Raw genomic sequence first — 24,411 nt, 5'->3', positions numbered from 1 at the left:
ATTGCAGGATAGTCTTTGCAGACAAATTCATAACTGTCCCTGATCATGCATTTACCTTTATTATTTTAAATATTCATTGTATGATGTGAAGCAGTGATAGCAATAAACTTTCTTGATGAAATAAAAAAAACTTTATATAAACAATGTATTACAAAAGTACAAAATTCATCAATTCCCAGACAGGCCAGCTGTCATCACATCAAAACACCAGTAACAGAATTTTACAGAAAAAATGAAGTGCATGAACCAGTGCAAACAGTGAAATCATGTACAGGACAAACTTCCTACCGTGGCATGTCCTCTGGCCACCTGTTCTTCTTTCTCTTCTCTCCCCATTTGCCGTGGAGTTGGCAGTGTGAGAAGGGGTTGAAGGCATCCACAGGGGAGGGACTGAACATGGAGGGCTTCATGGGGCAAGGCTGCCCTGCCCAGCCACTCATGGATGTGCCACCCAGCCCTGGAGTCTTCCAAGCTGCTTTTGGACTGCAGCACCGGGTAGCAGGCAAGGGACTCAGGCTGTGGTGTGGGTGATGCAGCAGGAGCCTTGCAGACTACTCTTGCAGTCATTAGCAATATGAGCCACTGAAAGTTTTCTGCTGAGCTCTCTCCTGTTCACTTATCCTGTTCAAATGCGTGCTTCCACACTGAAACCCTGGCCTCAATCTGTGCAGCCAGCCTGAGCCTTTCCTCTTGGCATGCCTTTCCTCTAGCTGCAAGTCCCTCTGTTTTTGGTACAGGACCTGCTTGTTGGTCTTGTCCAAAACCTTAACCCTAAATTCATCAGGGAAAGGCTTCCTCTTCGAATGGTTCGTGAAGGTACACTGGCCCAGATTTCTGATGCAATGTGTACAAAAGGTGGAGGTACTGAAGCCAGTGGAGGTCAAGGGGCCTGGAACAGAACAAGACATGGAGGGTTACTGTCTCAAATAGCTCAGTGCAGGAGTACAGAAAAATTCCTTTTGAAGTTTCAAGGACAAAGTCACAGGAGCTGACTTTCCAAAGTGCCGGGAGGTGCTTGACCCCTTCCTTCCCCCAAGGCCTCACTCCTGCCCACCTCTTCCGAGCAAGCCACTTCCTCGCTCCTCCCCCTTCCCTCCCAGCCTCCTGCACACCATGGAACAGCTTATTGTGGCATAAGGGAAGGGGAGGTGCTGATTAATGGGGCTCGCCAGTGGGCAGGACGCGCTGGGGGAGGGGGGAGGGGAGGTGCTGATATGGGGGCTGCTGGTGGGTGCTCAGCACCCATCATTTTTTCCCCGTGAGTGCTCCAGCCTCGGAGCACCCACGGAGTCGGTGCCTATGGACAAAGTGATACTTCTCCAAACTGTAGTTCTACATATTGTGAGAGGGATGCTTCAGACCACAGAATTTCACTGGACACAGCTTGATTAACTGCAGCAAAAGAAGTGCACACACAGCGGTGAGTTAAAAATGCAAAGCTGTTTGTTTGGTTTTAGAACTCTGCAGAATTACCTGAGTTGGGGGTAGGGGAGAAGAGTGCCATCAATGACTGTGCTACAAAATCTTTTACTATCATTTCAGGCCTTCCATATTTTCAAGGACACAGCAGTTCTTGTGGTGCCCAATTGGCAAAGGGAGATGTTATTCCAAGCTGTGGGTAGGAAACTGCAGTTTATGCAACCGAGGTATTCAAATATAGTGATTGAACAGCACATCTGAATGGAGTGGGCTGGTCAGCTACCGAGATGGCCCTGAAAAATATGCTCTTCCCCAGAATATGACTGACTGGAGTTCCTGCTTCAGGAAAAGCTTGCAGCTATCAGCACCTGGGAATAGGTCAGAATTCATGAGGGAATTAGCAGGATGCTACATTAGCTTCCATATGACTTACTCTGTTATGGCTGCATGCAAACACGCAGAACTCCACAGCCTTCCTGCTCTCCTTTACCTCTGGCACATTTCTGGGCAAAATTTCAAATCCAGTAATATTTGGGACTAGATTTGTAAATCAAAAACACATTTCCACATCCCTCAACCACACATCGTTCTCTGTTTCCAGACAGCTCAGTAGACCGGTGAGTGCTAACAAAGTAGCATACTTACAGGCATAGGAGGGAGGGAGGGAGGGAGGGGGATGCCAAGGCGCTGGCATACAATCTGCCATTAGTGGGTACACACTGCTAGCTGACAATCTGCATAACTTTTGCATCAGTTCGTAGAGCAGAAATGCCTCCAATTAGTGTATTAATAAACATTAAAACGCAGCCAGAAACTTACCAGGCTTGGGCAGCTTCTGTCCATCTGTGTCTGCTGCAGACTCTGAGGTGGGTTGTTTCTCAAGGAGGCATCAAACAGTTGCTCCAAGTATGGACCCAGAACGTGCTGCTGCTCCTGCTCTAGAACCAGTTTCAGCAACAGAGTCACTTCATTGTCCTCATGGCCTGCTGCTGGCTCCCATCATCCCCCATACTGGATTCTGGGACCAGCAGGGCACCTTTCCAGCTAACAGGTTACCACTGGGCTCTGTGCTGGGCATGATGCCCAGCACCCAGGTCATACTCATAAAACCGGCATGATGTTGGCCATCTGCCCGAGGTGTCGTACTAATCCCTGGTTTTCCAGTACTCACTCTTGAGACAGTTAATCTGCTCTCTGCATTGGTCACCAGCCCGGTAAATTGCAAAGCTGCCAGCTTCTTTGCTATTTGCTGGTATGCGCGATCATTGCTGGTACTCTTACTAAAGTGCACTTTTTGCTGGCTTTGCGTCAAAGATTTACCAAAATCTGGCTGTGTTCCCATGACCATGAAGCAGCACTCTTTGCTAAAGGTTTCTTCTGTTCAGTCTCCTTTACAAATACAGAATGGGATGTTTGCAGCTCAGTGGTCAGAAGATAATGGCAGGGTTAATGCTGACTCACCAAGTTGCTGCTGCACACCAAGGGGGGGCTGCTTCCGTTTTCACTGGAGTTGGAGATTGTTGGGAGAGAAAGGACAAAGGAAGTTGGTCCATGGGATTGTGTGACACTTTTGGCAGAGTCCCAGAACCTGAGTAAGGAGTGGGGGAGGGAGATAGGGCTTGAACCCTGGGTCACAGCTTGACTCTGGCTCAGACCCTCCATATCCACAGGGTCCTCGGAGCCTAAGTCTGAGCCAGAATTGGAGAGATGTGTGTGTAGATGGAAGGGGGAGTCTGGGTTCCAGCACGAGTCTGAACCCAGGCATACATTACAGTGTAGGCATACTCTAGGACAGTTTCTCAAATGCCGCTACCATGACTGCATGCAGCCACCAGGTTTCCCTACAGCCACAGCAGTTTCCTGTGCAGTGGGGGGGGGGGGGAAGCATCAGCCCCTCCCCTTCCTCTGTCTCTCCTGCATGCGCCGCCTCTCTGGAGACACAGGTGGAACACACAATGCTTAAGGAGCAAGGTGAGGTGGCAAGGAGGGGGTGAGGTGGCAAGCAGTGAGGTGAGCAGCGGGGAGCCTGGTGAAGGAGTAAGGAGACTAGCAGCGAGCCAGCAGCAGGGTAAGGAAGCAGGGGTCGGGGTGGGGTCTGGCTGTGAGGAGGGGAGTGAGGAGGTTAGCAGTGAGCCACCAGTAAGTGGAAGTTCACCAGGTGGGCAGGGGAGCGAGGAGATGAGCAGTGGGTGGGGGACTGAGGAGGGACGCAGGAGATGAGTAGTGGGCCTGTGCACGAGGTGAGCGGCAGGTGGAGCCGCTCTTTGGGGAGGCTAGCCCCCAACTCCACCCCTTCTTTCCGCCTCCCTTTTGGTAGCCGCAGGCCCGAAACCCCCTAAGCCTGCAGCCACAAGATCCCCGCCTGGAGAAGCCTTGAGCACCTCCCCCCGCAGGAGCCTTGGGCTGGCCAAGGCTCCAAGACCCCCACATACACACACACCTGCCCAGAGGAGCTCTGGGTTGAATGAAGCCTGGAGCACCCTGCCCCTCGTCCAGAGGGGCTCCAGGCTGGCTGAAGCCCCGAGCCACCCCCACCTGCCCAGAGGAGCCCCGGGCCAGCCACAGCTGTGCCTCTCCTTCCCTCCCCAGACCCAAGCCACCAAGAGGTTTTTCATTATTATTTGGACTTCTATTATGTCAAAGCATTTTTAAATTTACTTCAGAATTGTTATACAGACAACCATTATAACCATAAAAAGCAAAAGAAACAATAAAAAAAAGACAAGAACATGCAAAGAACCTTATCTGTGTTTCAATTCTGTGAGGTCCAGTAAAGAATAGAGATAACTGTGCATGATTTTTTATTATTGAGTCCGCAAAAAACCCCAAAACCTTACATAAATAAATTACAATGATTTAGATGTATATATGTGCATATTACTTTATTAACTTTAGGAAAACACAATTTTTCAGGAAAAAAAGGGTCAGTGCAGCCACCAGCAAGTGTTGAGGCCACCAAAAAATTTGTTGCGAGAATCCCTGCCTTAGGAGATTTGTGAAGCGTGTAAATGGCTCTCTCAAAGACAACAGACAAGCTGACACCTCTAGTCAGGTGTCAACGTTGTTTGGCAATCACCTGTCCAATGGCCTTCTTTGGCAACAAAGCGGGGCAGGAACAGATAAACCTGCATTTTAGCGAACTTGGAACCTCTTTCACCACGAGTCTCCACGTATCCTTCCTCACAGCAGGAAGGAACTTTATCTAGGGGTAATCCTCAAGAAAATGCAATTCATAGGGTGACTGGACTATAAAAGTAAAGAGCAAAAACATCCTATCGTCTTACTCTTTCACTTAAGACAACAAAGAAACCAGCCCTTTCACTTTGCGGGGAGAATCTGACCTGAGAATTTGGTCAGCCATATTGCTGGGAACCTCTGGTAAGAATTTTACCTTGAACCAAGTCTAGCTTGTTAAGTTTTAGCTCCCAGGAAGCGTTTTATCTTTATTTTTCCTGTAACCATTTCTGACTTTAATATCTTCTACTTGTAATCACTTAAAACCTCTCTTTGTAATTAAATAATTCTTTTTAATCTAAAATAATCCAGTGTTGTGTTTAAACTGAACTGCCTGGTAACTTCAGTTAAAATAGCTAACAGTTGAATACTGACCCTTTACAGGGGCAATGGACCTTTAATACCTGAATTGTCCAGAAAAAGGCTAGACAGTGCAGAACACACGATTTTTGGAAAAACCTCAGGAATGGGAATGTGCTGGGGTCACCCTGAAAGTAGTAAACAAGGCGAGTGCAAGCCAGAATAAGACTGGAGTGTTGCCGACAGCCTGCCGGGATCACAGTTGCTGGACCAGGGCTACAACTATACACAGATACTCAGGATGTGACCGGCATGCTGTCAGGCTGTTTGGAAGAAGCCCTGGTTGGGAGCTACAACAGCAAAGCATTGTGAGGCATCCACGGTTGCGGGGCAGGTGGTGACAACACCTCACTGGTCTAGATTGTACCCTGGAACATGACAGTGCTGTGCCTGTGTTTTTCCATCAGTGAGGTTTCAAGTCAGTATCAGAGAAAGAAGCTGAATTTTCCATCTTTGCTATTCTTCTCTCCCCTTTTGCATGGATTTGTCTTGTTTTATCTTTTTAGAAAATTGAATCAAGCTTTAACGCCAACAACAGTTCCAGTCCATCTCAACTAACTACTTCCCTTCCCCAAAAAAGGACAGTTATTACCAACTTTAATACCATATAAAAAAAACTGTCAAACACGGATTTTCCTCCTTTAAAAACCCCAATAAAACGTGAAGTGTTAAAATAAAAGCCTTACTTAACATTCCAAATAATTGAATTTTTTTTCCTCCCCCGTATCTTTAACAAAAAGTTTTGAAAAGTTAATAGTGTATTTGCCATAGTACTAAGCAGGCTAAAGTCTCTCTATGCCAAAGCTCAAACCTTAGTTAACACACTTTGTAGTGCTGGACAGTAAATGAGTTATATTAACACCTTAACTCTTTAAAACCATATATTCCATCTTAAATACATACACCACCTCTTTGAACCCAGTCTTTTGAAGCTGAGACTGGAGGGAAAGACCCACTGTCTACTAATAACCAGTTCCCAACTAAATACCCCCAAACTGCATAAAGGAAAGAGTAAACTTTTCAGGAAGGTGCTAGTTCTGAGCTGAGGCTGTTATGAACTTGTGACCATAGAAGAGAGACTCCTTTGTGGGGTTTGCAAGGACTGCTTCTGACAGAGCCTACATTAGAGTTGGGGTGATCACTGGCAAGCTCATTGGCATGCACATACATTCTTATTGTTTTTAATGTGTTTTCCTCTGTAGTGTTTTTATCTTACGAATGAAATAGGCTTGCACAAGAAGTGTGTGTGGTAACTTAATTGTTGACAATTGTTCTGAAGAGAAGGCATTATTAGTATCTGAAGAGAAGGCATGTGAAGGCTACACCCCCTGCTTAGGTAGCCTGTCTTTTGCTGGGAACACCACAGTGAAGGCAGTGAACTGTTCAGCTTGGAAATACCCTGGTCCAGAGGGAGCAAGACATGTCTCCACCCAAGGTAAGTGACTACCAGGGGAGCTGAAAGCCTGAGAGTGGATGCCCTCATTGAGCCAGTAACAGGAAATAATGGTGCAGCTGCCTGGATCTGTGATGGTTTCCAGAGCTTTAGAAGGCTCCTCAGCACTAAGTCATCCATGAGCTCCTGAATTCTAAACAAGCCGAAATAGCCTATATAAGGAACCAGACACAGATTAAGTCACTTGACTAAAGTCTGGAATTGCTAAACCCAGGAGTTGAAGCCAAGCCTCATGAGTCACAGTTCAGTGCATTGCCATATCACCATCCTTTCTGCTAAATTTCACAAGGAATGAAATAATTCTTTACTCAGATTTCAGAAGGGTTGCCATATCCAAAAATGCTGGTGTAAGTGTCTTTCCCTTCATCACATAGGAGGTTTGTGGTAAGATCTTGTGAAGTGCACAAATACACTGACAGCATTCCATGGAAGAAGATACCTAAAATAAAGAACTTTTGCGTTTCCAGGCCAACGCGCCTTCCCCAAAGCTACAGAGTTCCTTCTGGAGGAGGGTTCCTCTCTCCTTAAGTGGCAAGTCACCAGGGACAAGTTCACAGGAGTTTGAAGCCAGCCTGCACAGCATAGTAATAAGTCAATCTTGAGCCCTAAGCAGAGCCAAAACCAAACTCTAATAATCTTAATCTTTAGATACTAAGTTTCTTCTTTGTGCTGGACACTAGACCTCATGAGATAGATTTCATATGGATACTGTGTTCCCCATTTTTGTTTCTCTCTCTGTGCAAACACCAAAATAATTGAAACTTCAAAAAAAAAAATGGTCTTTTTGGTGGATTCGGGAGCACCTGAACCTCTTGATCAAAAGAATATACATCTTCACACAAATGCTACCCTTGGCCCCTACCAAGATTCCTTCCCCACATTGAACTTTAGGGTACAGATGTGGGGACCTGCATGAGAACCCCCGTAAGCTTATTTTTACCAGCTTAAGTTAAAACTTCCCCAAGGTACAAACTATTTTACCTTTTGCCCTTGGACTTTATTGCTGCCACCACCAAGCGTCTAACAAATATGTAACATGGAAAGAGCCCACTTGGAAACATCTCCCCACCCCACAAAATCCTCCCAAATCCTACACCCCCTCTCCTTGGAAAGGCTTGATAATAATCCTCACCAATTTGCATAGGTGACCACAGACCCAAACCCTTGGATCTTAAGAACAAGGAAAAAGCTATCAGTTTCTTAAAAGAAGAATTTTAATAGAAGTAAAGAATCACCTCTGTAAAATCAGGATGGTAAATACCTTACAGGGTAATCAGATTCAAAACAAAGAATCCCTCTAGGCAAAACCTTAAGTTACAAAAATATACATTCCATTTAGCACAACTTATTTTATCAGCCATTTAAACAAAACAGAATCTAATGCACACTTAACTAGACTGCTTATTAGCCCTTTGCAGGTCAGAACTCCTGTATTCCTGCTCTGGTGCGGGCAAAAACAACACAGACAGAGAACCCTTTGTTTCCCCCCCCCCTCCAGCTTTGAAAGTATCTTGTCTCCTCATTGGTCATTTTGGTTAGGTGCCAGCACGGTTATCTTTAGCTTCTTAACCCTTTACAGATGAAAGGGTTTTTTCCTCTGGCCAAGAGGGATTTAAAAGTGGTTAGCCTTCCCTTTATATTTATGACAGCCCCTCAACCAAGTGCTGAACTGGCATGTCAATTTAACAATGCATGTGAATTTTAGAAAGGTTTGAAGACTAGAATTTGTATAGAATTCCTGCTGCATTTTTAATTCCCTAATTACAATAGGTGTTCCATAAACGACAAACTGCTTGTAGTGCTTATTTTGCAGTACTTAAACTAAGGTACTGAGTGGGAGGATTAGAAGCCTGCAGGGAAATTAATACATGGGGATAAAGTGTTGCCGGGACCACTGTACTGTCCCTGTCCCACTCCAAACTCAAGTGACCACAGCTATGAGACTAGCTGGTGGTGTACCTAGGAATGAGGCAAGAAGTCTGTGTGCACAGAGTTTTCCAGTACAGTATATAACGGATATTGATAAAAAAAGCAATGCATTATACAGCTAGGAAGGGACATGTTTTTTTAGTAAGGTCTGGACTCCACAGGATGGGTTAGCTACAAAGAACATCCTTAAGCTGGTAACCACATCATCACAAGCATCTGAAGAATTAACCTGGGGTGGAGTATTCTTCCACACAAGGTACATTGGTGGCACAAACGCACAAGATGACAGAGAAATTAACATCCATGCTGGTCCAAACACTGACAGCACCTGTTCTTTTGGTGGTAATTCAACAAGACTCACTGTGGGTTTAAACTGATTTTTCCTGAGCACATAACCCAACCTACATACTCAGTTTCTATTTTTCCCAGGGTACACTTAGTTAGATTGGCCATGAGTTCTGCTCAATGAGACTCAGAGGCCAAATGTGCAATTCACAATCAAATGAAGACAACCATATAATCTAAGTATGTTGCTCTGTATTGCAGGTAACCACAGAACATTTTTCAACAAATGCTTGGAACATCACAGGGGCCCCATGGAAGGGTCAGGAAGTAACCAAAAATGGGGTTAAATACATTTTTTTCTCCTAGATCCCGAGAGGGCTCAAGCAATCTCTTCACCAACTGCAGGGTCTGGAGGTATTTGAATTTTCTTAGGTTATCCAGCAGCTAATCCACTGGGGAATAGTTAAGCATCAAATTTGTACTCACTGTTCACTTTAGAGAAGATGATACAAAAATCTGATAGACCAGTCTGGTCTGAGGAGAAATGTAATCAAGATGCACCCATTCAACTAATAGGCTTCCTCCACCTTCTGCCAGAGCATTTGCCTGTTTGATGTTATGTTTAGGGCAGCTGATCATGCTTGAGGGAGAAAAAAATTCTAGGGATTATCTGGGATGGGGAAGCGAAGCAAGAGGAGTTTACTTGACGAATTGTGAAATGCATCTCTAGCTGCAATTTCTAGATCTATTTCTATTAAGCACAAAAGTTATTATTATTACTATTATTTGTATTGCCATACCACCAAGGAGCCCTAGCCCTGGACAAGATCCCCACTGCACTAGGTGCTGAACAAACAAAATGACAGTCCCTGCCTTGAATTTACAATCTAAGTATAAAACAAGAGAAAAAGATGGATACAAACAAATCAATGGAGGAGTACAAGGAAACAACAAGAATATTGATAAATACACCAATAGCCTAACAGTTGTCAAAGTTTTTTGTAGGCATTTTATCAAAGCAGAGTTAAGGAGGATGAGGTAGCTTTGCAGATGTTTATGGGAGTTTCTCACAATTGAGAGGGACAGTACTGGAGAAAGCAAAGATGCTTGCCTGGAAATTTAACAAGTGGTGATGAAGGCTCGTATCACTGGCCAATTGGAGGTAGGAGATGACATCTCAATAATGAATGCAATATGACAGGGGTGGGGATAGGCTGTGAAAGGTCATTAAAGTGAGGATGAGTAGCTTGTTTGATGAAATAAAGAGAGCCAGTCAGCGGAGGGATGAAAAAAATATATAACATGGTCGAAGCGACAGACTAGGAAAATTATCCTTGCTGTGGCATTCTGAATGGATGGGCAAGATTCATCCAGACCAGAAAAAATAATGTTTCAGTAATGGAGATGTGGGATGAGACTACCCAGAATAAGAGTTTTAGCTTGGTGGATGGATAGGAAAGGCTAGGTTGTATCTTAGATGTTACACACACAAACTGTCCACAAGATTCAGACAGTCTAGATTTGAGGATTTACAGAGATGTCCAAGATGAAAATGACAGCCAGGTTATAGGGTTAAGTGACCACAGGATGGTGTTGTCTACTGTGATTGAGAAAGGATGTATTATCAAGACCACTGAAATACTGGGTCCAGCTCAGGCATTCACGCTTTAAAAGAGTACATTCCTCTTGGCTGCATGCAACTGCAGGCCCCACTGCTGCTTCTCAAACATCTTCTCCCACCACCAATATAAGTTCTAGGTGAGTACTGTAAACCCCTCTGCCATTAAGTCTTCCTCCCTGCCCCATTAAGATACCATGCTGAGACCAGCTGGTGAGTCAGGGAGGCTAAGAAACAGCATCAAAGAATGAGAGCAGCCAACACAACTAGGGAACACTACCAGTACTACTTATGGAGCTATTTATTATGATGTATAAGGAGAGTAATGTAAAAAGTACATGCATAAGTCTGTGTGTGACAGCTGCCCTCATGTCAGACAGCAGAGATTGAACCAGGGGCCTCCAAAACTAAAAGCATGAGCTGCTACAGCTTGAGCTAAAGCTCTGTAGCTGCGGGCTAGAACAATTCATCCTCTGTAGACTGGCACAGAGAAGAACCTGTGCAATACACACATTAGTGAGTTATATGTACAAACTCTTTTGCCATGCACATGTGATGACAGCACATGTGATGACAGTGTTGTTTGTTATTTGCAGAGGCTGTGGTTATTAAGCAAGAAGGATCCAAACAGATGAGATACCCTGATCTAATTTCAAGAAAGGGATCATTTTTAATACATCTGTCAATGTTACTAAATGCTTTTTAAAACATTTTGGTTATGACTAAGGCTACGATTCAATCACATGTATTTTTAGTAAAAGTCATGGACAGGTCATGGGCAATAAACAAAAATTCAGGGCTGGTGACCTGTCCATGACTTATACCCATGATTAAATCGGGTGTGGGGGGGTGGGGGGTAAGGAGAGGAAGGGGGCTGTTGCTGGGTGGGACAGCAGCACCAGCTTCCGAGAGCTGGGGCCAGCAGCTGCTCCAGCCAGCTGGGGACTGCTGCCCGGGGCCAATGGACCACAAGGGCTCCAGCCAGCCAGACCTCTGCCCAGGGCTGCCAAAGTAGCAGCTGGTGTGGACCACCTGAGCAGTTGGCCCAGGAGCCAGCTGCTTGGGCGACCCTGGGGTCAGCCACACTGGCCCCTGCAGAAGTCACGGAATCCATGACTTCCACAACATCAATGACAGACATGGAGCCCTAGTTATGGCTGATGTATGTATATTTGGGGGAAAAAGGATCACTTATTATTATATGGCCTTTCAACTCACTTTAAGTTTGTTACTTATGAAACTGATATTTTTAACAGAAGAAATAACCAGCTGTAGTACTTTTCATTGGGATGATTATATCAGAAGTATGCTCTTCTATATGGCAAATAGTATTCTATATACTTCTTGAACATGCCTCAAAGTTAGTTGGTTTAAGAGCGCTCCATTTTAACAATGAGGCTGCGATATTTAAATTACAAATTTTACTAGTCAAGATTTTCTTGTAATACATCCCCAGCCACCAGAGTACAGCATCTCTTGTCCTGCTGATGCTGGGGAAAGTAATTTCTGCCAAATTAGCGTAATGTTGATCTGTTGGCACCGGGATCAAACCTGGAACCTCTGGAGCTTAATGCATGAGCTTTTACTGCATGAGCTAAAAGACACATCTCTTACCCTGTCTAATTGGGAACTTCAGTGTGCATGGTTGCAACGCACACTTAGGAAAAGCTTTCTATATTTGTAATAGTTTTATTAAGACAGTGAGAAGAGAGAAAACAAAATGAGTTGAACATCCATATACTCACAGCAACTCCTGCAGAACCTTCTTCCCCCACACAATCATCACCATCACTAGTGGTCATTATCCAAACATCTCCCAAGGCATGCAGGCTGGGATACAGCTTTTATAATGTGTTACACTCACACCACTTCACCCAATACATATTCAATTGGAATTTCAGCCCCTTTTCCCTATTTCCTACTAATGTTGGGGTACCCCTCTTCCATAGGCTATTAATCTTTTACATATGCATCCATTAGTTACCATGGCTTTCTCATGATCTGCTGATGTCCCTACTTTAAAACATGCTAAATTAGTATAGACTAGCATCTTGGGGTTACCTATCAGCCGTTTGGTCATTACAGCATTCTATCTTATGATCTATGTTTACTCTTGGTTCGCTTCTTATGCTAAGGCTTTTTGACCTTATGCCTTTATTAGTTTAGCTACGTTTTACAGGCATTGTGTACTATAGGCTCATTGCATTAGGGCCTTAACTTATACCTATGCACCTATAGGCTACACATTTAATACAGTAACTGCCCAATTTTGTAAATTGCTCCCCAGATTTTACCAAGCAAGTGCCTAATTTCTTTGGTAAACATAAGACATTTATAATTTAATGGGAAAATTTCACATGGCGTCTAGGCTGCAAAGATGACTTGAAAGTTTCTTCACAAAAATTAACTTGCTTGCAAGTATTTTTGTATTCTTTGCTATTAAATATAGCAGTATATTTTAAATTGTTAGCTTCTTAGGCACAACTATTTGTTTTGGACAGCCCAGAGCAAACTGTCAGCACTTCAATAACAGTTTTAATAGTTTGTCCTTCCCAGCCCAGCTTCTGCTGCATCTTACAAGTAATAATTTCTAGTAGTTAGCAAACCATAATTTATTATGAAAATGAATACAAATTCACAGATTCAGCAGAATTAAGGAGTACAAGTGTGTGTGTGAGGAGCAAGCCTTGTTCAATTTCTAACAGCTTTAATAGTTATGCAACAATCAGGATGTTAAGTATATATTTGACGCTGACAGAGCATGGGTGAAGAGTGTTCCATTACAAAAATCCTTTGGCCTACAGCAACCAGGAGGATGACGTACATTTCTGATGTATAACATGTCTAGCCTGAATTATCATGTGTTCTGACAAAGATTGCTGGTACCAAAATATTCTGATTCAGAACATTCAGTCAAATTTAATATTTAAATCTTTCAGTAAAAAGCTAATGTGAAAATAGAAAGGAAACAAAGTAACACTGATAGCATAAATTTCTTCGGCGTCCCAGTCATGGCCCACTACACAAGTGTTATGATAATACATGCATTATTTATTGTATGTAAGTAGTGGTCATAACAAACAATTTTGGCCCATTTAGTACTAAACCATATCCCTCACTTTCGAAGAGGTTTTAACACACAGCTGAAGTCAAAACGATGCAATATTGAGAGAAATGGCTTTTCTCTTGAAGGATACTAACTGCAGTCAGTCCAAAATATTTTTACACTATACAATTTATCATTAATTCCATGTCTGAATTGTAGAGTAACTGTTTATTACAATGATGTGTTTGAAATTAAAAACATTCTAAAATAGAATAATTCTGTAAATACTTGTGGATTGGGACAACTTGTTCAACATAATCTGGATCAGTGTCAGTTATTTTTCACTCTTTACTTAGGAATTAGTTTAATTACTACTATTGAAAGGAATCCCTCTCCATATCAATGCTATCCCAAGAAAGCAGACATCTTTTTCTTTCCAAGAACATCATCCAAAAATGTAATTAGCTAATTAAAGGACCATAATCAATTTAAAATTCTCAGTTCTCTAAACACCTACCTAGTAGAGTTACTAGTAACATTTAAGCACAGTAATTCAAAGACAAAAACCATTTCTCATTTTCAGATTTTGTGCATAACACCACTTTGCCCGTTTCCCTATTGTTGTGTGAAAGACGCAAATAGGAAAGAGAAACATTTTTAAAATAGGAAAATATGATTGTTAAACAAAAATTGTCCAAGGCAGGGGCTCATGTAGAAAACTCCACTTGCCCCAGTGACCCCAGCCCATCCTATCCCCAGATCTCCCTTGCTCCCACTCATCCCTTCCCTTACTTTTCTCCTTAACCTCTCATTCTCCTTTGCTTCTTTCCCCTGATAATACAAGCATGTTTTAGTTGCTCTCATCTTCAGAACCTACCCCAACCCCCACTTGCCTCTCCAACTAGTGTCCCATCTTCCTCTTATTTCAAGGTCACTGTCTACAATCAGTTCTCCAATTCCATCTTACACCCTCTCAAATCCGGAAATATCCATTTGGTTATTTAAGATATGCTTTAAAATCTAGAAGTCCTAATCACCTTCTACGTCAAACAAGCCTCAGAATCTAGTTAGTGATTTCACAGCCCATATATTCTCCATTTCTAAATTAGTTCAGGGCCTCTGTTTAGTAAAGAGGCGGCTGAATAAATGCTGTACCAAACCAGGAAAAAATGAACTGTTTACTTAAATGCTAAATATTTGTTAAAACAGCCTTTATAGGCTTATTTTTTTACAAATTAAGGAGTTGGAAAGGAGTTACTATTCTTTAGTGTAAATAGTATTTTTTCTGGTACACAAATCCACTGCCTTGTTATCTGAACACATAGCATTGATCTATTCAAGTCTTTTCTATAAAGCCCACCACCGTAGTAACTAAAGGCTAAATGATGATTGCATTTAATTTAACTGGCTGACTGCACAAACTTAATCAAACCTACCAGTGGACAACAGTCATAAGTGTATATTTATATTTTAACTGGAATTTCTTTTTTAGTAATATTGCTCATTCAGGAGTTCAGGATGTGCAAGTTGGAGAAAATTAATCCCCAGATTCACTTAAGGGGCTACCTGGGTAGTTCATCTTTATTCATCCTTTAAATGCACTTATAAAATTGCTTAATTTCATCCTGAATAAATCCAGTAGCCCATTTTGAATTTCCCATTGTATACATTTTAAAATGAAATACAACAAGAGACAACTTTAAGGAGATTAGAACTACGGATAAAGTCAAGTTTCCCTTTAAATTTTCCAACTTTAATTAATCCAAGTCCTGAAATTGTATTTTATAAACAAGACTACTTAAAAAGAAAATGCATGTCAATCTAATTGTTGTTCTAAGCATATTTTTTGTTTAACAGTAGTTCTGACACCCCAGGTTCTTATTTTTACTAGTAAGCAAGTAGAAATCAAGAGTTAAATTATATTTTCAGGTTTTAAAACATGGAGACTCTCTGAAAGGGATTTCGCACAGGAAAACTCATCTGTATGTGTTCAAATTGACAAATGCAGGACATCCTCTCTCACTGTTTTAAAAGCCAGTCTATTTAAAGAAGGATTTCACTGCCTCTTCCTATATTTCCTTTTAGCTTTCACCATTAGTTCCCAATACACAGTGGTAACCAAGACCATACTGTAAATAATCCAGAAATAAATTAGGTCACGAAAAGGAAATCAGAAATGTTAGCTTGCTGACAAACTTGAGTATTTACCAAGTCTGTAGAAAAAGTTGCTTTTGGTAAGCATAAACAAATTAGAGACTTTAATGAAGAAGACATTGTCACCTATTCCAATCTCTTTGTATTCTTTGAGATACCAAATTATGATGATTACTCATGTCCCAAGTGCAGTCACTGTAAGTGTCCAAATCTAAAACATCTCTCTTTACAATACAGAAATATGACAAAAAAATGTTACGAAAAACTCAAGAATGGTCCTTGGTACTTATTCATTTACTTCAGTGTCTATCCATTTCACAATTTTCTTATTGGTTTGGTCACAACAATCTCAGTGTAAATATAAGCAAAAATAGAGAAAAATCTATACAACTGCATGAAAATTGACAAGTCTTGTCTGGTCTTCCAAATGGAAAATAAAAACAGTTTTTCTACAGTAGAATATAGGAATCACTGCTGATTAAAACTGCATGATGTCACTGTTTTAATAAAGAAGCCCATTTGCAGTGAAGTCATAGATTATTTGGAGCAATGATACGGGGGGCCGGTCTTGCATGCATCAGTTACTTCTTGTAATAAAGTTTAGTAGCATATGACCATTAGAGTTTAAGATTCTATGAGGATTTCTCAAACATGACATTTTCCCAAATGTTTAGTAAAATCATCTGTTCAGCTCCATGCTGAAGGGCTGTTCTGACAATGTGCACACCTCATAAAATGGGCATTTTTTTAATTCTGAAGGTTTTCAAAGAATTTTACAAGCTATATTATATGAAAACAGCAACTTTAGTAGTAATGCAATCCTTGCTACTAGAGCTAGGACTATAGTAATACTATACACATTCTGCTGAGCCATATGACCATTGAGAGCTGGTGCTATGGAAATCTAACAGCAATTTGTCCTTCTTTTGCACATCAGCAGTGATGGTATGAAGCACAAAAACAGAGGCCTCCTGCAGAACAGAACAGAAGTCTCCTGGACAGTGTTCAAAGCAATAATGAGGCACAAGATCTAATCTGTAACCTACAGTTGTGGTTTTATTTTTTTAATTAGACCTCAGCAGGGAGAGAGGGGTCAGCTGCTAGAAGGGACAGCTCAGGGAGTCTCCCACCTTGGCGAGCAGTACTGGCTTGAGGAGGGCTGTTTCCCCACTACAAAGAGAACTAATACCAGCAAAAGCACTAGTAAACTCTATTCTATATACTAGCATTGCTAGCATCTAGAAGAGATCAGAAGAGGAGGTGGGGGGTGGGGGAGTGGCTCCCTTACAATCATGTTATCAGGTCTCATGGCTGGTATTGTGTCTCAGTAACCAGCATGCACAATGACAGGTTTCAGAGTAACAGCCATGTTAGTCTGTATTCGCAAAAAGAAAAGGAGTACTTGTGGCACCTTAGAGACTAATCAATTTATCTGATCATAAGCTTTCGTGAGCTACAGCTCACTTCATCGGATGCAGTGAGCTGCAGCTCACGAAAGCTTATGCTCAAATAAATTGGTTAGTCTCTAAGGTGCCACAAGTACTCCTTTTCTTTCAGCATGCACAATATTATTGTTGTCCTAATACTGTAAGCTACAATGGAAGTACTGCCATAATTCTGGATAGTTACTTTCTACCCTTAAAAGCTTACTGATCCATGAAATGTAGTCATTCTGAACAAGAAGCACTAAATAATCCTTTATAAGAAAGAAGTAAAAAAGAAAAAAAAAAGTCTCCAGTTGAAACTGCAGGCAAGTTTTGAATATGCATGACTACCTAAATGTGAATTTGCCCATCACATAAGAGAACCTGTACCTTTTCTTTCAAGAAAGCATCATGGAAGTTGTCCTTTAATAACAAATGTTTTATGTCTCAGACCAAAGATATCACCTATTAGTATAGTGCCATCTAGCATCATGCTGAGGCAGTTCTTTCAATATCAATTCAGAGGAAAGACTGTCGCACACTCCACTTCCTGCATTGTTGTTTGCCATTAAGAACTTGTACACAACTATTAACTATGCCTAACTTATGAGATCTGGCAAGATCACGAGACACTAAAGATAGGTTAAATTTAAAGCCTAATAGAGGTCTGTACAAGTAGATATTCCTAATAAAGATTCTGACTTTGTCAATTCAGTATCATCGCCAAACACTAGTTGATAGTGAGAAGTCAAGATAAGTCAAGATTTCCACTTTCCATTGATGCAATCATAGACCAGACACAGTAGAGAACAATTTCTGCTGATACACAAGTCTTCTGCCCTTCATCTATTTATCTTATCAGTTACTAATGTTTTTATATAGAGTTTGAGTATAAATACACAAGCCAACTAGCTCTGTTGTGACGATTAAAAGAAAATCTGAGGGCCAACATTAAGATTTCCTTGCAGGTATCTATTTATAGCTGATGCACATTTTAGATTTCTTAATTTGACTGACATTCAGTTGCATTTTCTACCCTTATTGTGTTAAGAAACTCGTGACTGAAACGTAATTATAAACGTAAGTTATTGTCACCCATGTGCAACCTCAGTCTACTTTTTATGTAACAAGAATCCCTTAGGAATCCCAACGTTATTGTGCTCATCCAGTTCTAAAAAGCCTAAACATACTCTGATTACATTATTCAGATTTTATATTGATGAAACAAATTAGCCATACTAAATTGTAATTGGAGCATCATACTTTACTCAAGATCCATGTCACCTATGCTTAATCCACGTAAGCGGAAACTCTTAAAATATTACCCAAAATGAGAACCTACCAGTCCACTGCTTGGCCACCTTGCATAAGGAGGCATTTGAAGAGGCTTCTAACATCTATTCACATGTCTGAACTTGCCCACAGAAAGTCTGTGAAACAAAATCCGGTTTGGAGGCTCATTCAGCTAACTAGTCTATGCTTTCCTCAATAATTCAGGGTTAAAGAGTCTGCTCGCTGACTTGCTACTAACCAGAACAAGTGGGAAGCACTCCTTCTAGAGTACTGGGGCCTAAGCCAACAATTTCTGAATAAGCTTTGATTTAAAGAATTTTTAGCCCTTGATAGTATCAGACAGCACACTTCTTTAACATTTGGAAAGTTAACTGACGTAATAGTTTTCCTGAGCTCCTAGCGCCTACGCTAACATTCAAAGATTTGCCTGCTATCAGCAGCATGATAATAACAGGACTCTGCTCAGTTTTGCTGAAGCCCTTCAGAATTCAAAAGCCAAAATAGTGGAACTCAAGAATCACGTCAATTTTATAATCCTGATAAAACTGAGCAACAGGGACAGTCACTTTAGTTATTTGGGAGATGTACTCCCTACCAACAAAAATGGAGTAGCAGAATTCTTCCCCACTCTTCCTTACCATGTTCAAGAGGTTCTGAGAGGGGGCAAAGTGGTGAAGAGTCCACTGTACCTTCTAGCAGCTAAGAAGCTGTAGATGGCGAGGGGAGACGGAGAGCTCCTTCTGCCTTCCAGCAGCTGTATGCATGCATATTGACCTTCAAGTTTAGACACCTATTAGCCAGCAGATATGAAAGATTCCAACTTCCCTTTTTGCTGGATCCTGCTTTAAGAACTCTAATAGAAATCTCAGTACTATCCACCACAGAAACTAGATTTCAGGCTGCTAGGGATGGGCCTTGCTTCTCAACAAGGCACTCTACCTAGAGCTCTCTAAGGCCACCTTCCTGCCACTATCCCACTTCATGTCTACCACTGGCTATCATGTTTGCCTTTTTGACTAATAAGTGTCAGGTAAATTTTTTTAAGACCCGGCCTTAATTAGTGTGTTCAAAGTATATCCAGTAAAGGAGTATTTGTATAGCCCACTGTTGTGCACCATATGCTCCTTAGTGGGTCAGAACAAGGTACCCATTTTTTAAAAAAGCTTTAAGTATAGCATAATATGCTATTTTTAACAATCATTTTAGATGATGGATGTTTGTAACTGCCGAACAGCCAAATGGAAAAGTCTTACTTTTTTCAAATCTACCTTTCAAAATTAGTAGTTTCTATAGTTAATCCAATCAAATACCTTCAGTGACAGGAATATTTATAAGTAGTAAAATTCTCACCTCACCCCCACTTTACAACTATAAAAACTGAACACATTCTGGTTTTTGGGCTTGCAGAAAGTTTAAGCATTGCTGCTTTTGTCCAATTATATACTACAAAACACTATCTGGTATTTCCTATATCACATAACTCACTCAAAGGATGACAAATATTCAACTGAACCCATCAAACGTTATCCTTGCAAAGTTGCTGCACATTTTGTAGCTCTCTATATAGTATTAAACCACATGAAACCATACGATAATATTCCTAAAGCTAAAAAAAAACCCACAAAGTTTCCAGGCTTGCTGGAGCGGTTTCACTTTTTTGAATTCTATTCTATTAGATTCTAGACACTGTAGTATCTGAGTTCCTTCCAAGAGTTCAATTAAGCAGCGTGACTAACATTCATCATATGTTTTCTCATCCTTTCGACAGGGGAGAAGCGTTCACAGTAAAGTGTTCTGGACTTTATAATTTAATATTTCTACATTTACATGAATGGACATGGGCAGGCATACACACACACAGAGCTATATTTATGTTAAAGAAGACAAGGTCACAGAAACATCTTGCACCTGGAGCAGAAGTTGCTTAGGTTTGTGATGGGCCCTACTCCCCATGGGCGTTCATTCCACAGGCTTGGGTCAACTCCCAAGAAAACTCCGTCTACTGCACAGAGGACCTTTACTTTTATTGTAGAACATTCTGTTGTGTCAGAGGAGTGAAGAAGTCAATCATGATCTCCATCCTAGACTGCATATTTATTCTTTATTATCTTACATATGTTCCCTGTTCGGTTGCAAACATATTGCTTTTAAACCACTGACAAAAGAGGACATACCATCATAAAATTCATTTTCCTTAGCCATTTTCACCAAGCTTTTTGTCCATAAAAATAAAAACCTATCTATAAAGCTCTAGTGAAACATGAAAGACATCAACTTTGAGATAATGCTTACCGTAATAACAGCCTTGCTTAGACAAATCGAGCCCCTGCAGCCATACTCAGTTTCATCTTCAGATTTGTAGTAACTTAGAGTGTTGTTTTTCAAAACTACCCATCGGTCCTGCCACCCATGAATGTAGTTGGTCCACTGTAGAGAACAAAGAAATAAATCTCAAAAAGCTGAGCAAGGTCTGAAAATAGTAAAAATACTGATGAGAAGACACCTTGTTTGCTTATTAAATTTCGTTATTTAAAAACTAGAAAAAGTTTTTCAAATTTCTCCCCAAATGATGGATTTGCTATCCCCTTGATCAGAACTCTCAACATTTTTCATCAACCATTTGTGTTGCACAGTACCTTAAGCCAATTTTGCTTCATTAACAATAAGACTAAAATTATGTCGTCTGTAAAAGCGGTATCACACCCAACTAAAACAAAATGTTCTTTACAATTAAGAGCACTGATGCAGAAAGAAGTTTAGTGAAAAATTAGAACTATTAATTGGTAAAAAATATAGGTTTTATCTTTTCTAGGCTTAGAAGTTAATCTTTTGGTTTTAATGTTGCTAAACTTTCTATTTAAGTAAAACAGAAGGTGAGCTTTCATAAGAACTGTTTCCGTAAGATAAAGATACTGTTTTAAAAGAGTCTCATCCTCTAGATCATATAAAGATTCATTTATACAAGGTGCTCCCTTAATCCCCCTTCACAGCAATATAAATAGAGAAATACAGTTCTGTACATTAAAAATCACCGTTTTCACACTAGTCACTTAACATTTGCCAGAGTCTCAAAGTCACTTTTGGGTACTAACACTGTACACCCTGACTAATAAGCACACACTTTGGCATTCAAGTTCTCTCTAAATTATTCGGCTCAAAGCAACGAGTTAGAAGAGGATATACTACTTAAAGAGCAATAATGGGAAAGTGAGTACAAAAATGTTGTTCGTAAAATTGTTCTTAAATGTTTAGTAGATCATGATAGTGGTTCTAAAATGAAAATTATCACTGAAACAAGATGAGGAAATGCTGAAAAATATTTTATATTTCTTTCATTATAACAGGAGGATTCTTTCATTGTAAGGCAGGAGAATGGGAAAAGGGAAGAGAGTCGTTCCTCCACTAACACAAGTTAGATGGTACCCTTGAACAGCTTTTATTAATCAGAATCTTGTGCTTATGACATTGGTCTGTTGCTCTGAAAAAGTTTCCCAAATTCACCATTATGTCTTCAATGTAATACCGGACGGAAGAAAAGATCTCTGGTAAAGAAAATTCTAACTGTTTGAACAAGTGAATTTATTTACATGTGACACAAACTAAAAAGTCTGATATACCTGAAAATCTTCCCTAGTTTGTATCCACCTTTAAGTGATGAACAATACACACATTGTAAAAAGTGCTTTTCAAATGGTTAAAATTTCTAATAAGTAGGACAATGTATGGGAAAATTTAGGCATTCTAAATACATTTAAAAACCAAAAAAACTTAAAATTTAGCTTCTTTTTCCCTTACTTGTGGAATAATGAGGGCTTATCTAGACCGCGAGAAGACCCTAAAATAGCTATTCTGCACTAGCTCCTCGTGTGCACACTCTTCTTCCACACTAAAAGTGCTTTTGTGGTGCTTAGGTTCAAGCACTCTTAGTACAGAACCAGAATGACCACAAGGGGGTAGTGCAGAACAGTTACTGCACTTTAACATCCTCGCTATTTTGCACTAACTTCCCCATGAACTTCCTCTATAGACAAGCCATAAGCTCAGGCTTTTCCCTCCTGCAAATATGATGAAATCCTGAGCACCTAAAACACCACAGGGAATGCAAAGAAATGCAACCTTTTATTACTGGTTTGGAGTCTTGTTTTTAAAAAGCTTTTTTTTATATTTAATCTCTATTTGCTGACAAAACACGTTATTATGCAATAATTTCAGTTAAACTCATTTGCCTTGCAGGTGTTACAGAAGACATTAATCAATCAGCAAAGAAATTAAAGTTAGACAGTCACTCATAATACCTTCCAGCAGGTTCACTCCAACAGGTTTTATCATATTTCACAATTCAGGTTATTTTTCATTATGTGTTTTCACTTGGAGGTTAACAGAAAAGACAATAGCTGTAATATAAGTATAAGCACTACAAACAAAACTCAAAATTGTACATAGTGCGTGTATAATAAGACACAGATGTTTGGGAAACACCTTGGGATTTAGCATACATGAAAACCCACCATTAAGATTTAGAATACAATTTTAGACTCCATTTCATTTGCCAATATTAAAATGGATGGCGTACTACAAACAAACACCAGATCATTTCTACTTAATGATCTGGATCACCTAAAAAGGTGGTAACATTGCAGAAATCTCAGGCAATAAACCACACTTCCGAACCAAAAAACCTACTGTAACATACCTCCTGTCCCTCCCCAGCATCAGATATGAGACCCTGCAGATCAGCATGCCAAGGCCTGCCTCCTCTCCTCAACATTGCTCCCCTCTATGAGCTCAAACATTTTTTTAATTGGAAAGAGTTCATAAACAGAGTCCTACTCTCTCACAGAAACAGTACCATAGGTTTTTCAGTATACAGGGGATGTTCACAGGTCATGGGATACCGAGATCATGCATTCAGTTCTAGTTTAAACCCCTCCTCACAGTGTAAAGTGACAGAGAGATACAAAAACAACAACATCTCAATATATACCCAAATATCCAGAGAATTAAAAAGCTACTTTCTGCTACCGAAAGTGTTCGCTCAGAATATTTAGTCTTTAAAACACTCCTTAAAACTGAATTCCCTAACTTCATCTCACACACGTCAAACTGATTTATTAAATTCACAGTAATACAAAGGGAGGAATAGGTTTAATCCTTCCCCATGCCCCCCACAAACATAAGCAAAAAAAATTTTTTTAAGCAAGCATTCCCGCAATTTTCCCTTGTTCCCCACCCTTCACTCGGATCTCCCACTGCAAGGGTATTTTATTGCACTATTTTGATGCTGGGACTAAAGCCCATGCCACTCCTCTTTGACGTATCCCTATTGATTGGAAGTGATTTGTATGTGCATATCACATGCTGCTACTTCCTGCAAAAAAGTCTTGGCAAGAAAAAAAAAAAGCAGCATTTCCTCTGCAACCCCAAGAACTCTCCCTCTTCCCCACACAGGCTCAGAGTGTAGTCCTACATCAGTCAGCACAGGTATCAATACAACCTAGCCCGCAGCGCACACTACCTAGGATAGGATTGCCAAGCTCCAGTCAAAAACCTGATGAATGGAGATACCCTCGCTGCCAGCACTCACATTCTGCATGAGAATTATTCTACTTACAGACCCTGCTGTCCCAAAATTTACACTTGGGGAGGGTGAGGCAAAGGGTGGGGTGCAAAGCGGGGGGATCGAGAAAGAAGGGACAAGGGGACGCTCATTCATGCCGAGGATGCCTCCTCATTTAGGAGGGGAAGGAAACTAGGAGAGACTCCCTCATCCGTTTGGAGGATGGATTTTAAGACTGTCTCCACAGCCTCTCCGCGAGGAAAGGCTCCCCGCCCCGCCTAGTTTACAGGAAGGAGGGCACTGAAAGCGGCGCTTAGCTTCTCCCGGAGAGACGGGGGAGAGCTGGGAGTACTGCGGGGGTTCCTCTCGCAGCAGGGCGGGCTGGAGGGGACGGCCTCGCGGTGTGTGCGGGCCGTTAGAGCCCCTCCCGCGGGCTGGGAGTGGATGTTTTGCGGCGAGTGACTCATTGCCAGGCTCCCCCAGGTCATGCGGCCGCTGCCCCAGCCAAGCCAGAGCCCTGTCTCCGCAGGCGAAAAGGGCTGCGGGGCTGCCCCGCAGGCGGGTAACCGGGCGAGACAGGGGATCCTAGCCCGATTCCGCCGGGCAGCGCGGGGGTGCACACGGTCCCCACCCGCCCGG

At 41.4% G+C, this 24,411-nt stretch overlaps 1 protein-coding gene across 7 annotated transcripts in view; it reads right to left on the bottom strand.

Moving 5' to 3' along the window:
- Positions 1–24,411, bottom strand: part of CERT1 (ceramide transporter 1) — a 166,251-nt gene that overhangs the window by 141,341 nt on the left and 499 nt on the right. For 4 of the 7 annotated variants that reach the window (XM_077817040.1, XM_077817043.1, XM_077817044.1 and 1 more), the window contains exons 1-2: positions 20,508–20,637; positions 289–889 (exon numbers count right to left, since the gene is read on the bottom strand). In XM_077817040.1, the coding sequence (XP_077673166.1) occupies positions 289–567 (279 nt within the window). In that variant the 5' untranslated portion in view covers positions 568–889; positions 20,508–20,637. Of the gene's footprint in view, positions 1–288; positions 890–2,238; positions 2,831–20,507; positions 20,643–24,411 lie in introns of those variants that run through there. The other 3 variants (XM_077817042.1, XM_077817045.1, XM_077817041.1) reach the window with 2 other exon arrangements.

This window comes from Eretmochelys imbricata, chromosome 5, assembly GCF_965152235.1.
Source record: "Eretmochelys imbricata isolate rEreImb1 chromosome 5, rEreImb1.hap1, whole genome shotgun sequence".
Taxonomy (NCBI): Eukaryota; Metazoa; Chordata; order Testudines; family Cheloniidae; genus Eretmochelys; species Eretmochelys imbricata.
This window is presented reverse-complemented; position numbering and strand designations above follow the sequence as displayed.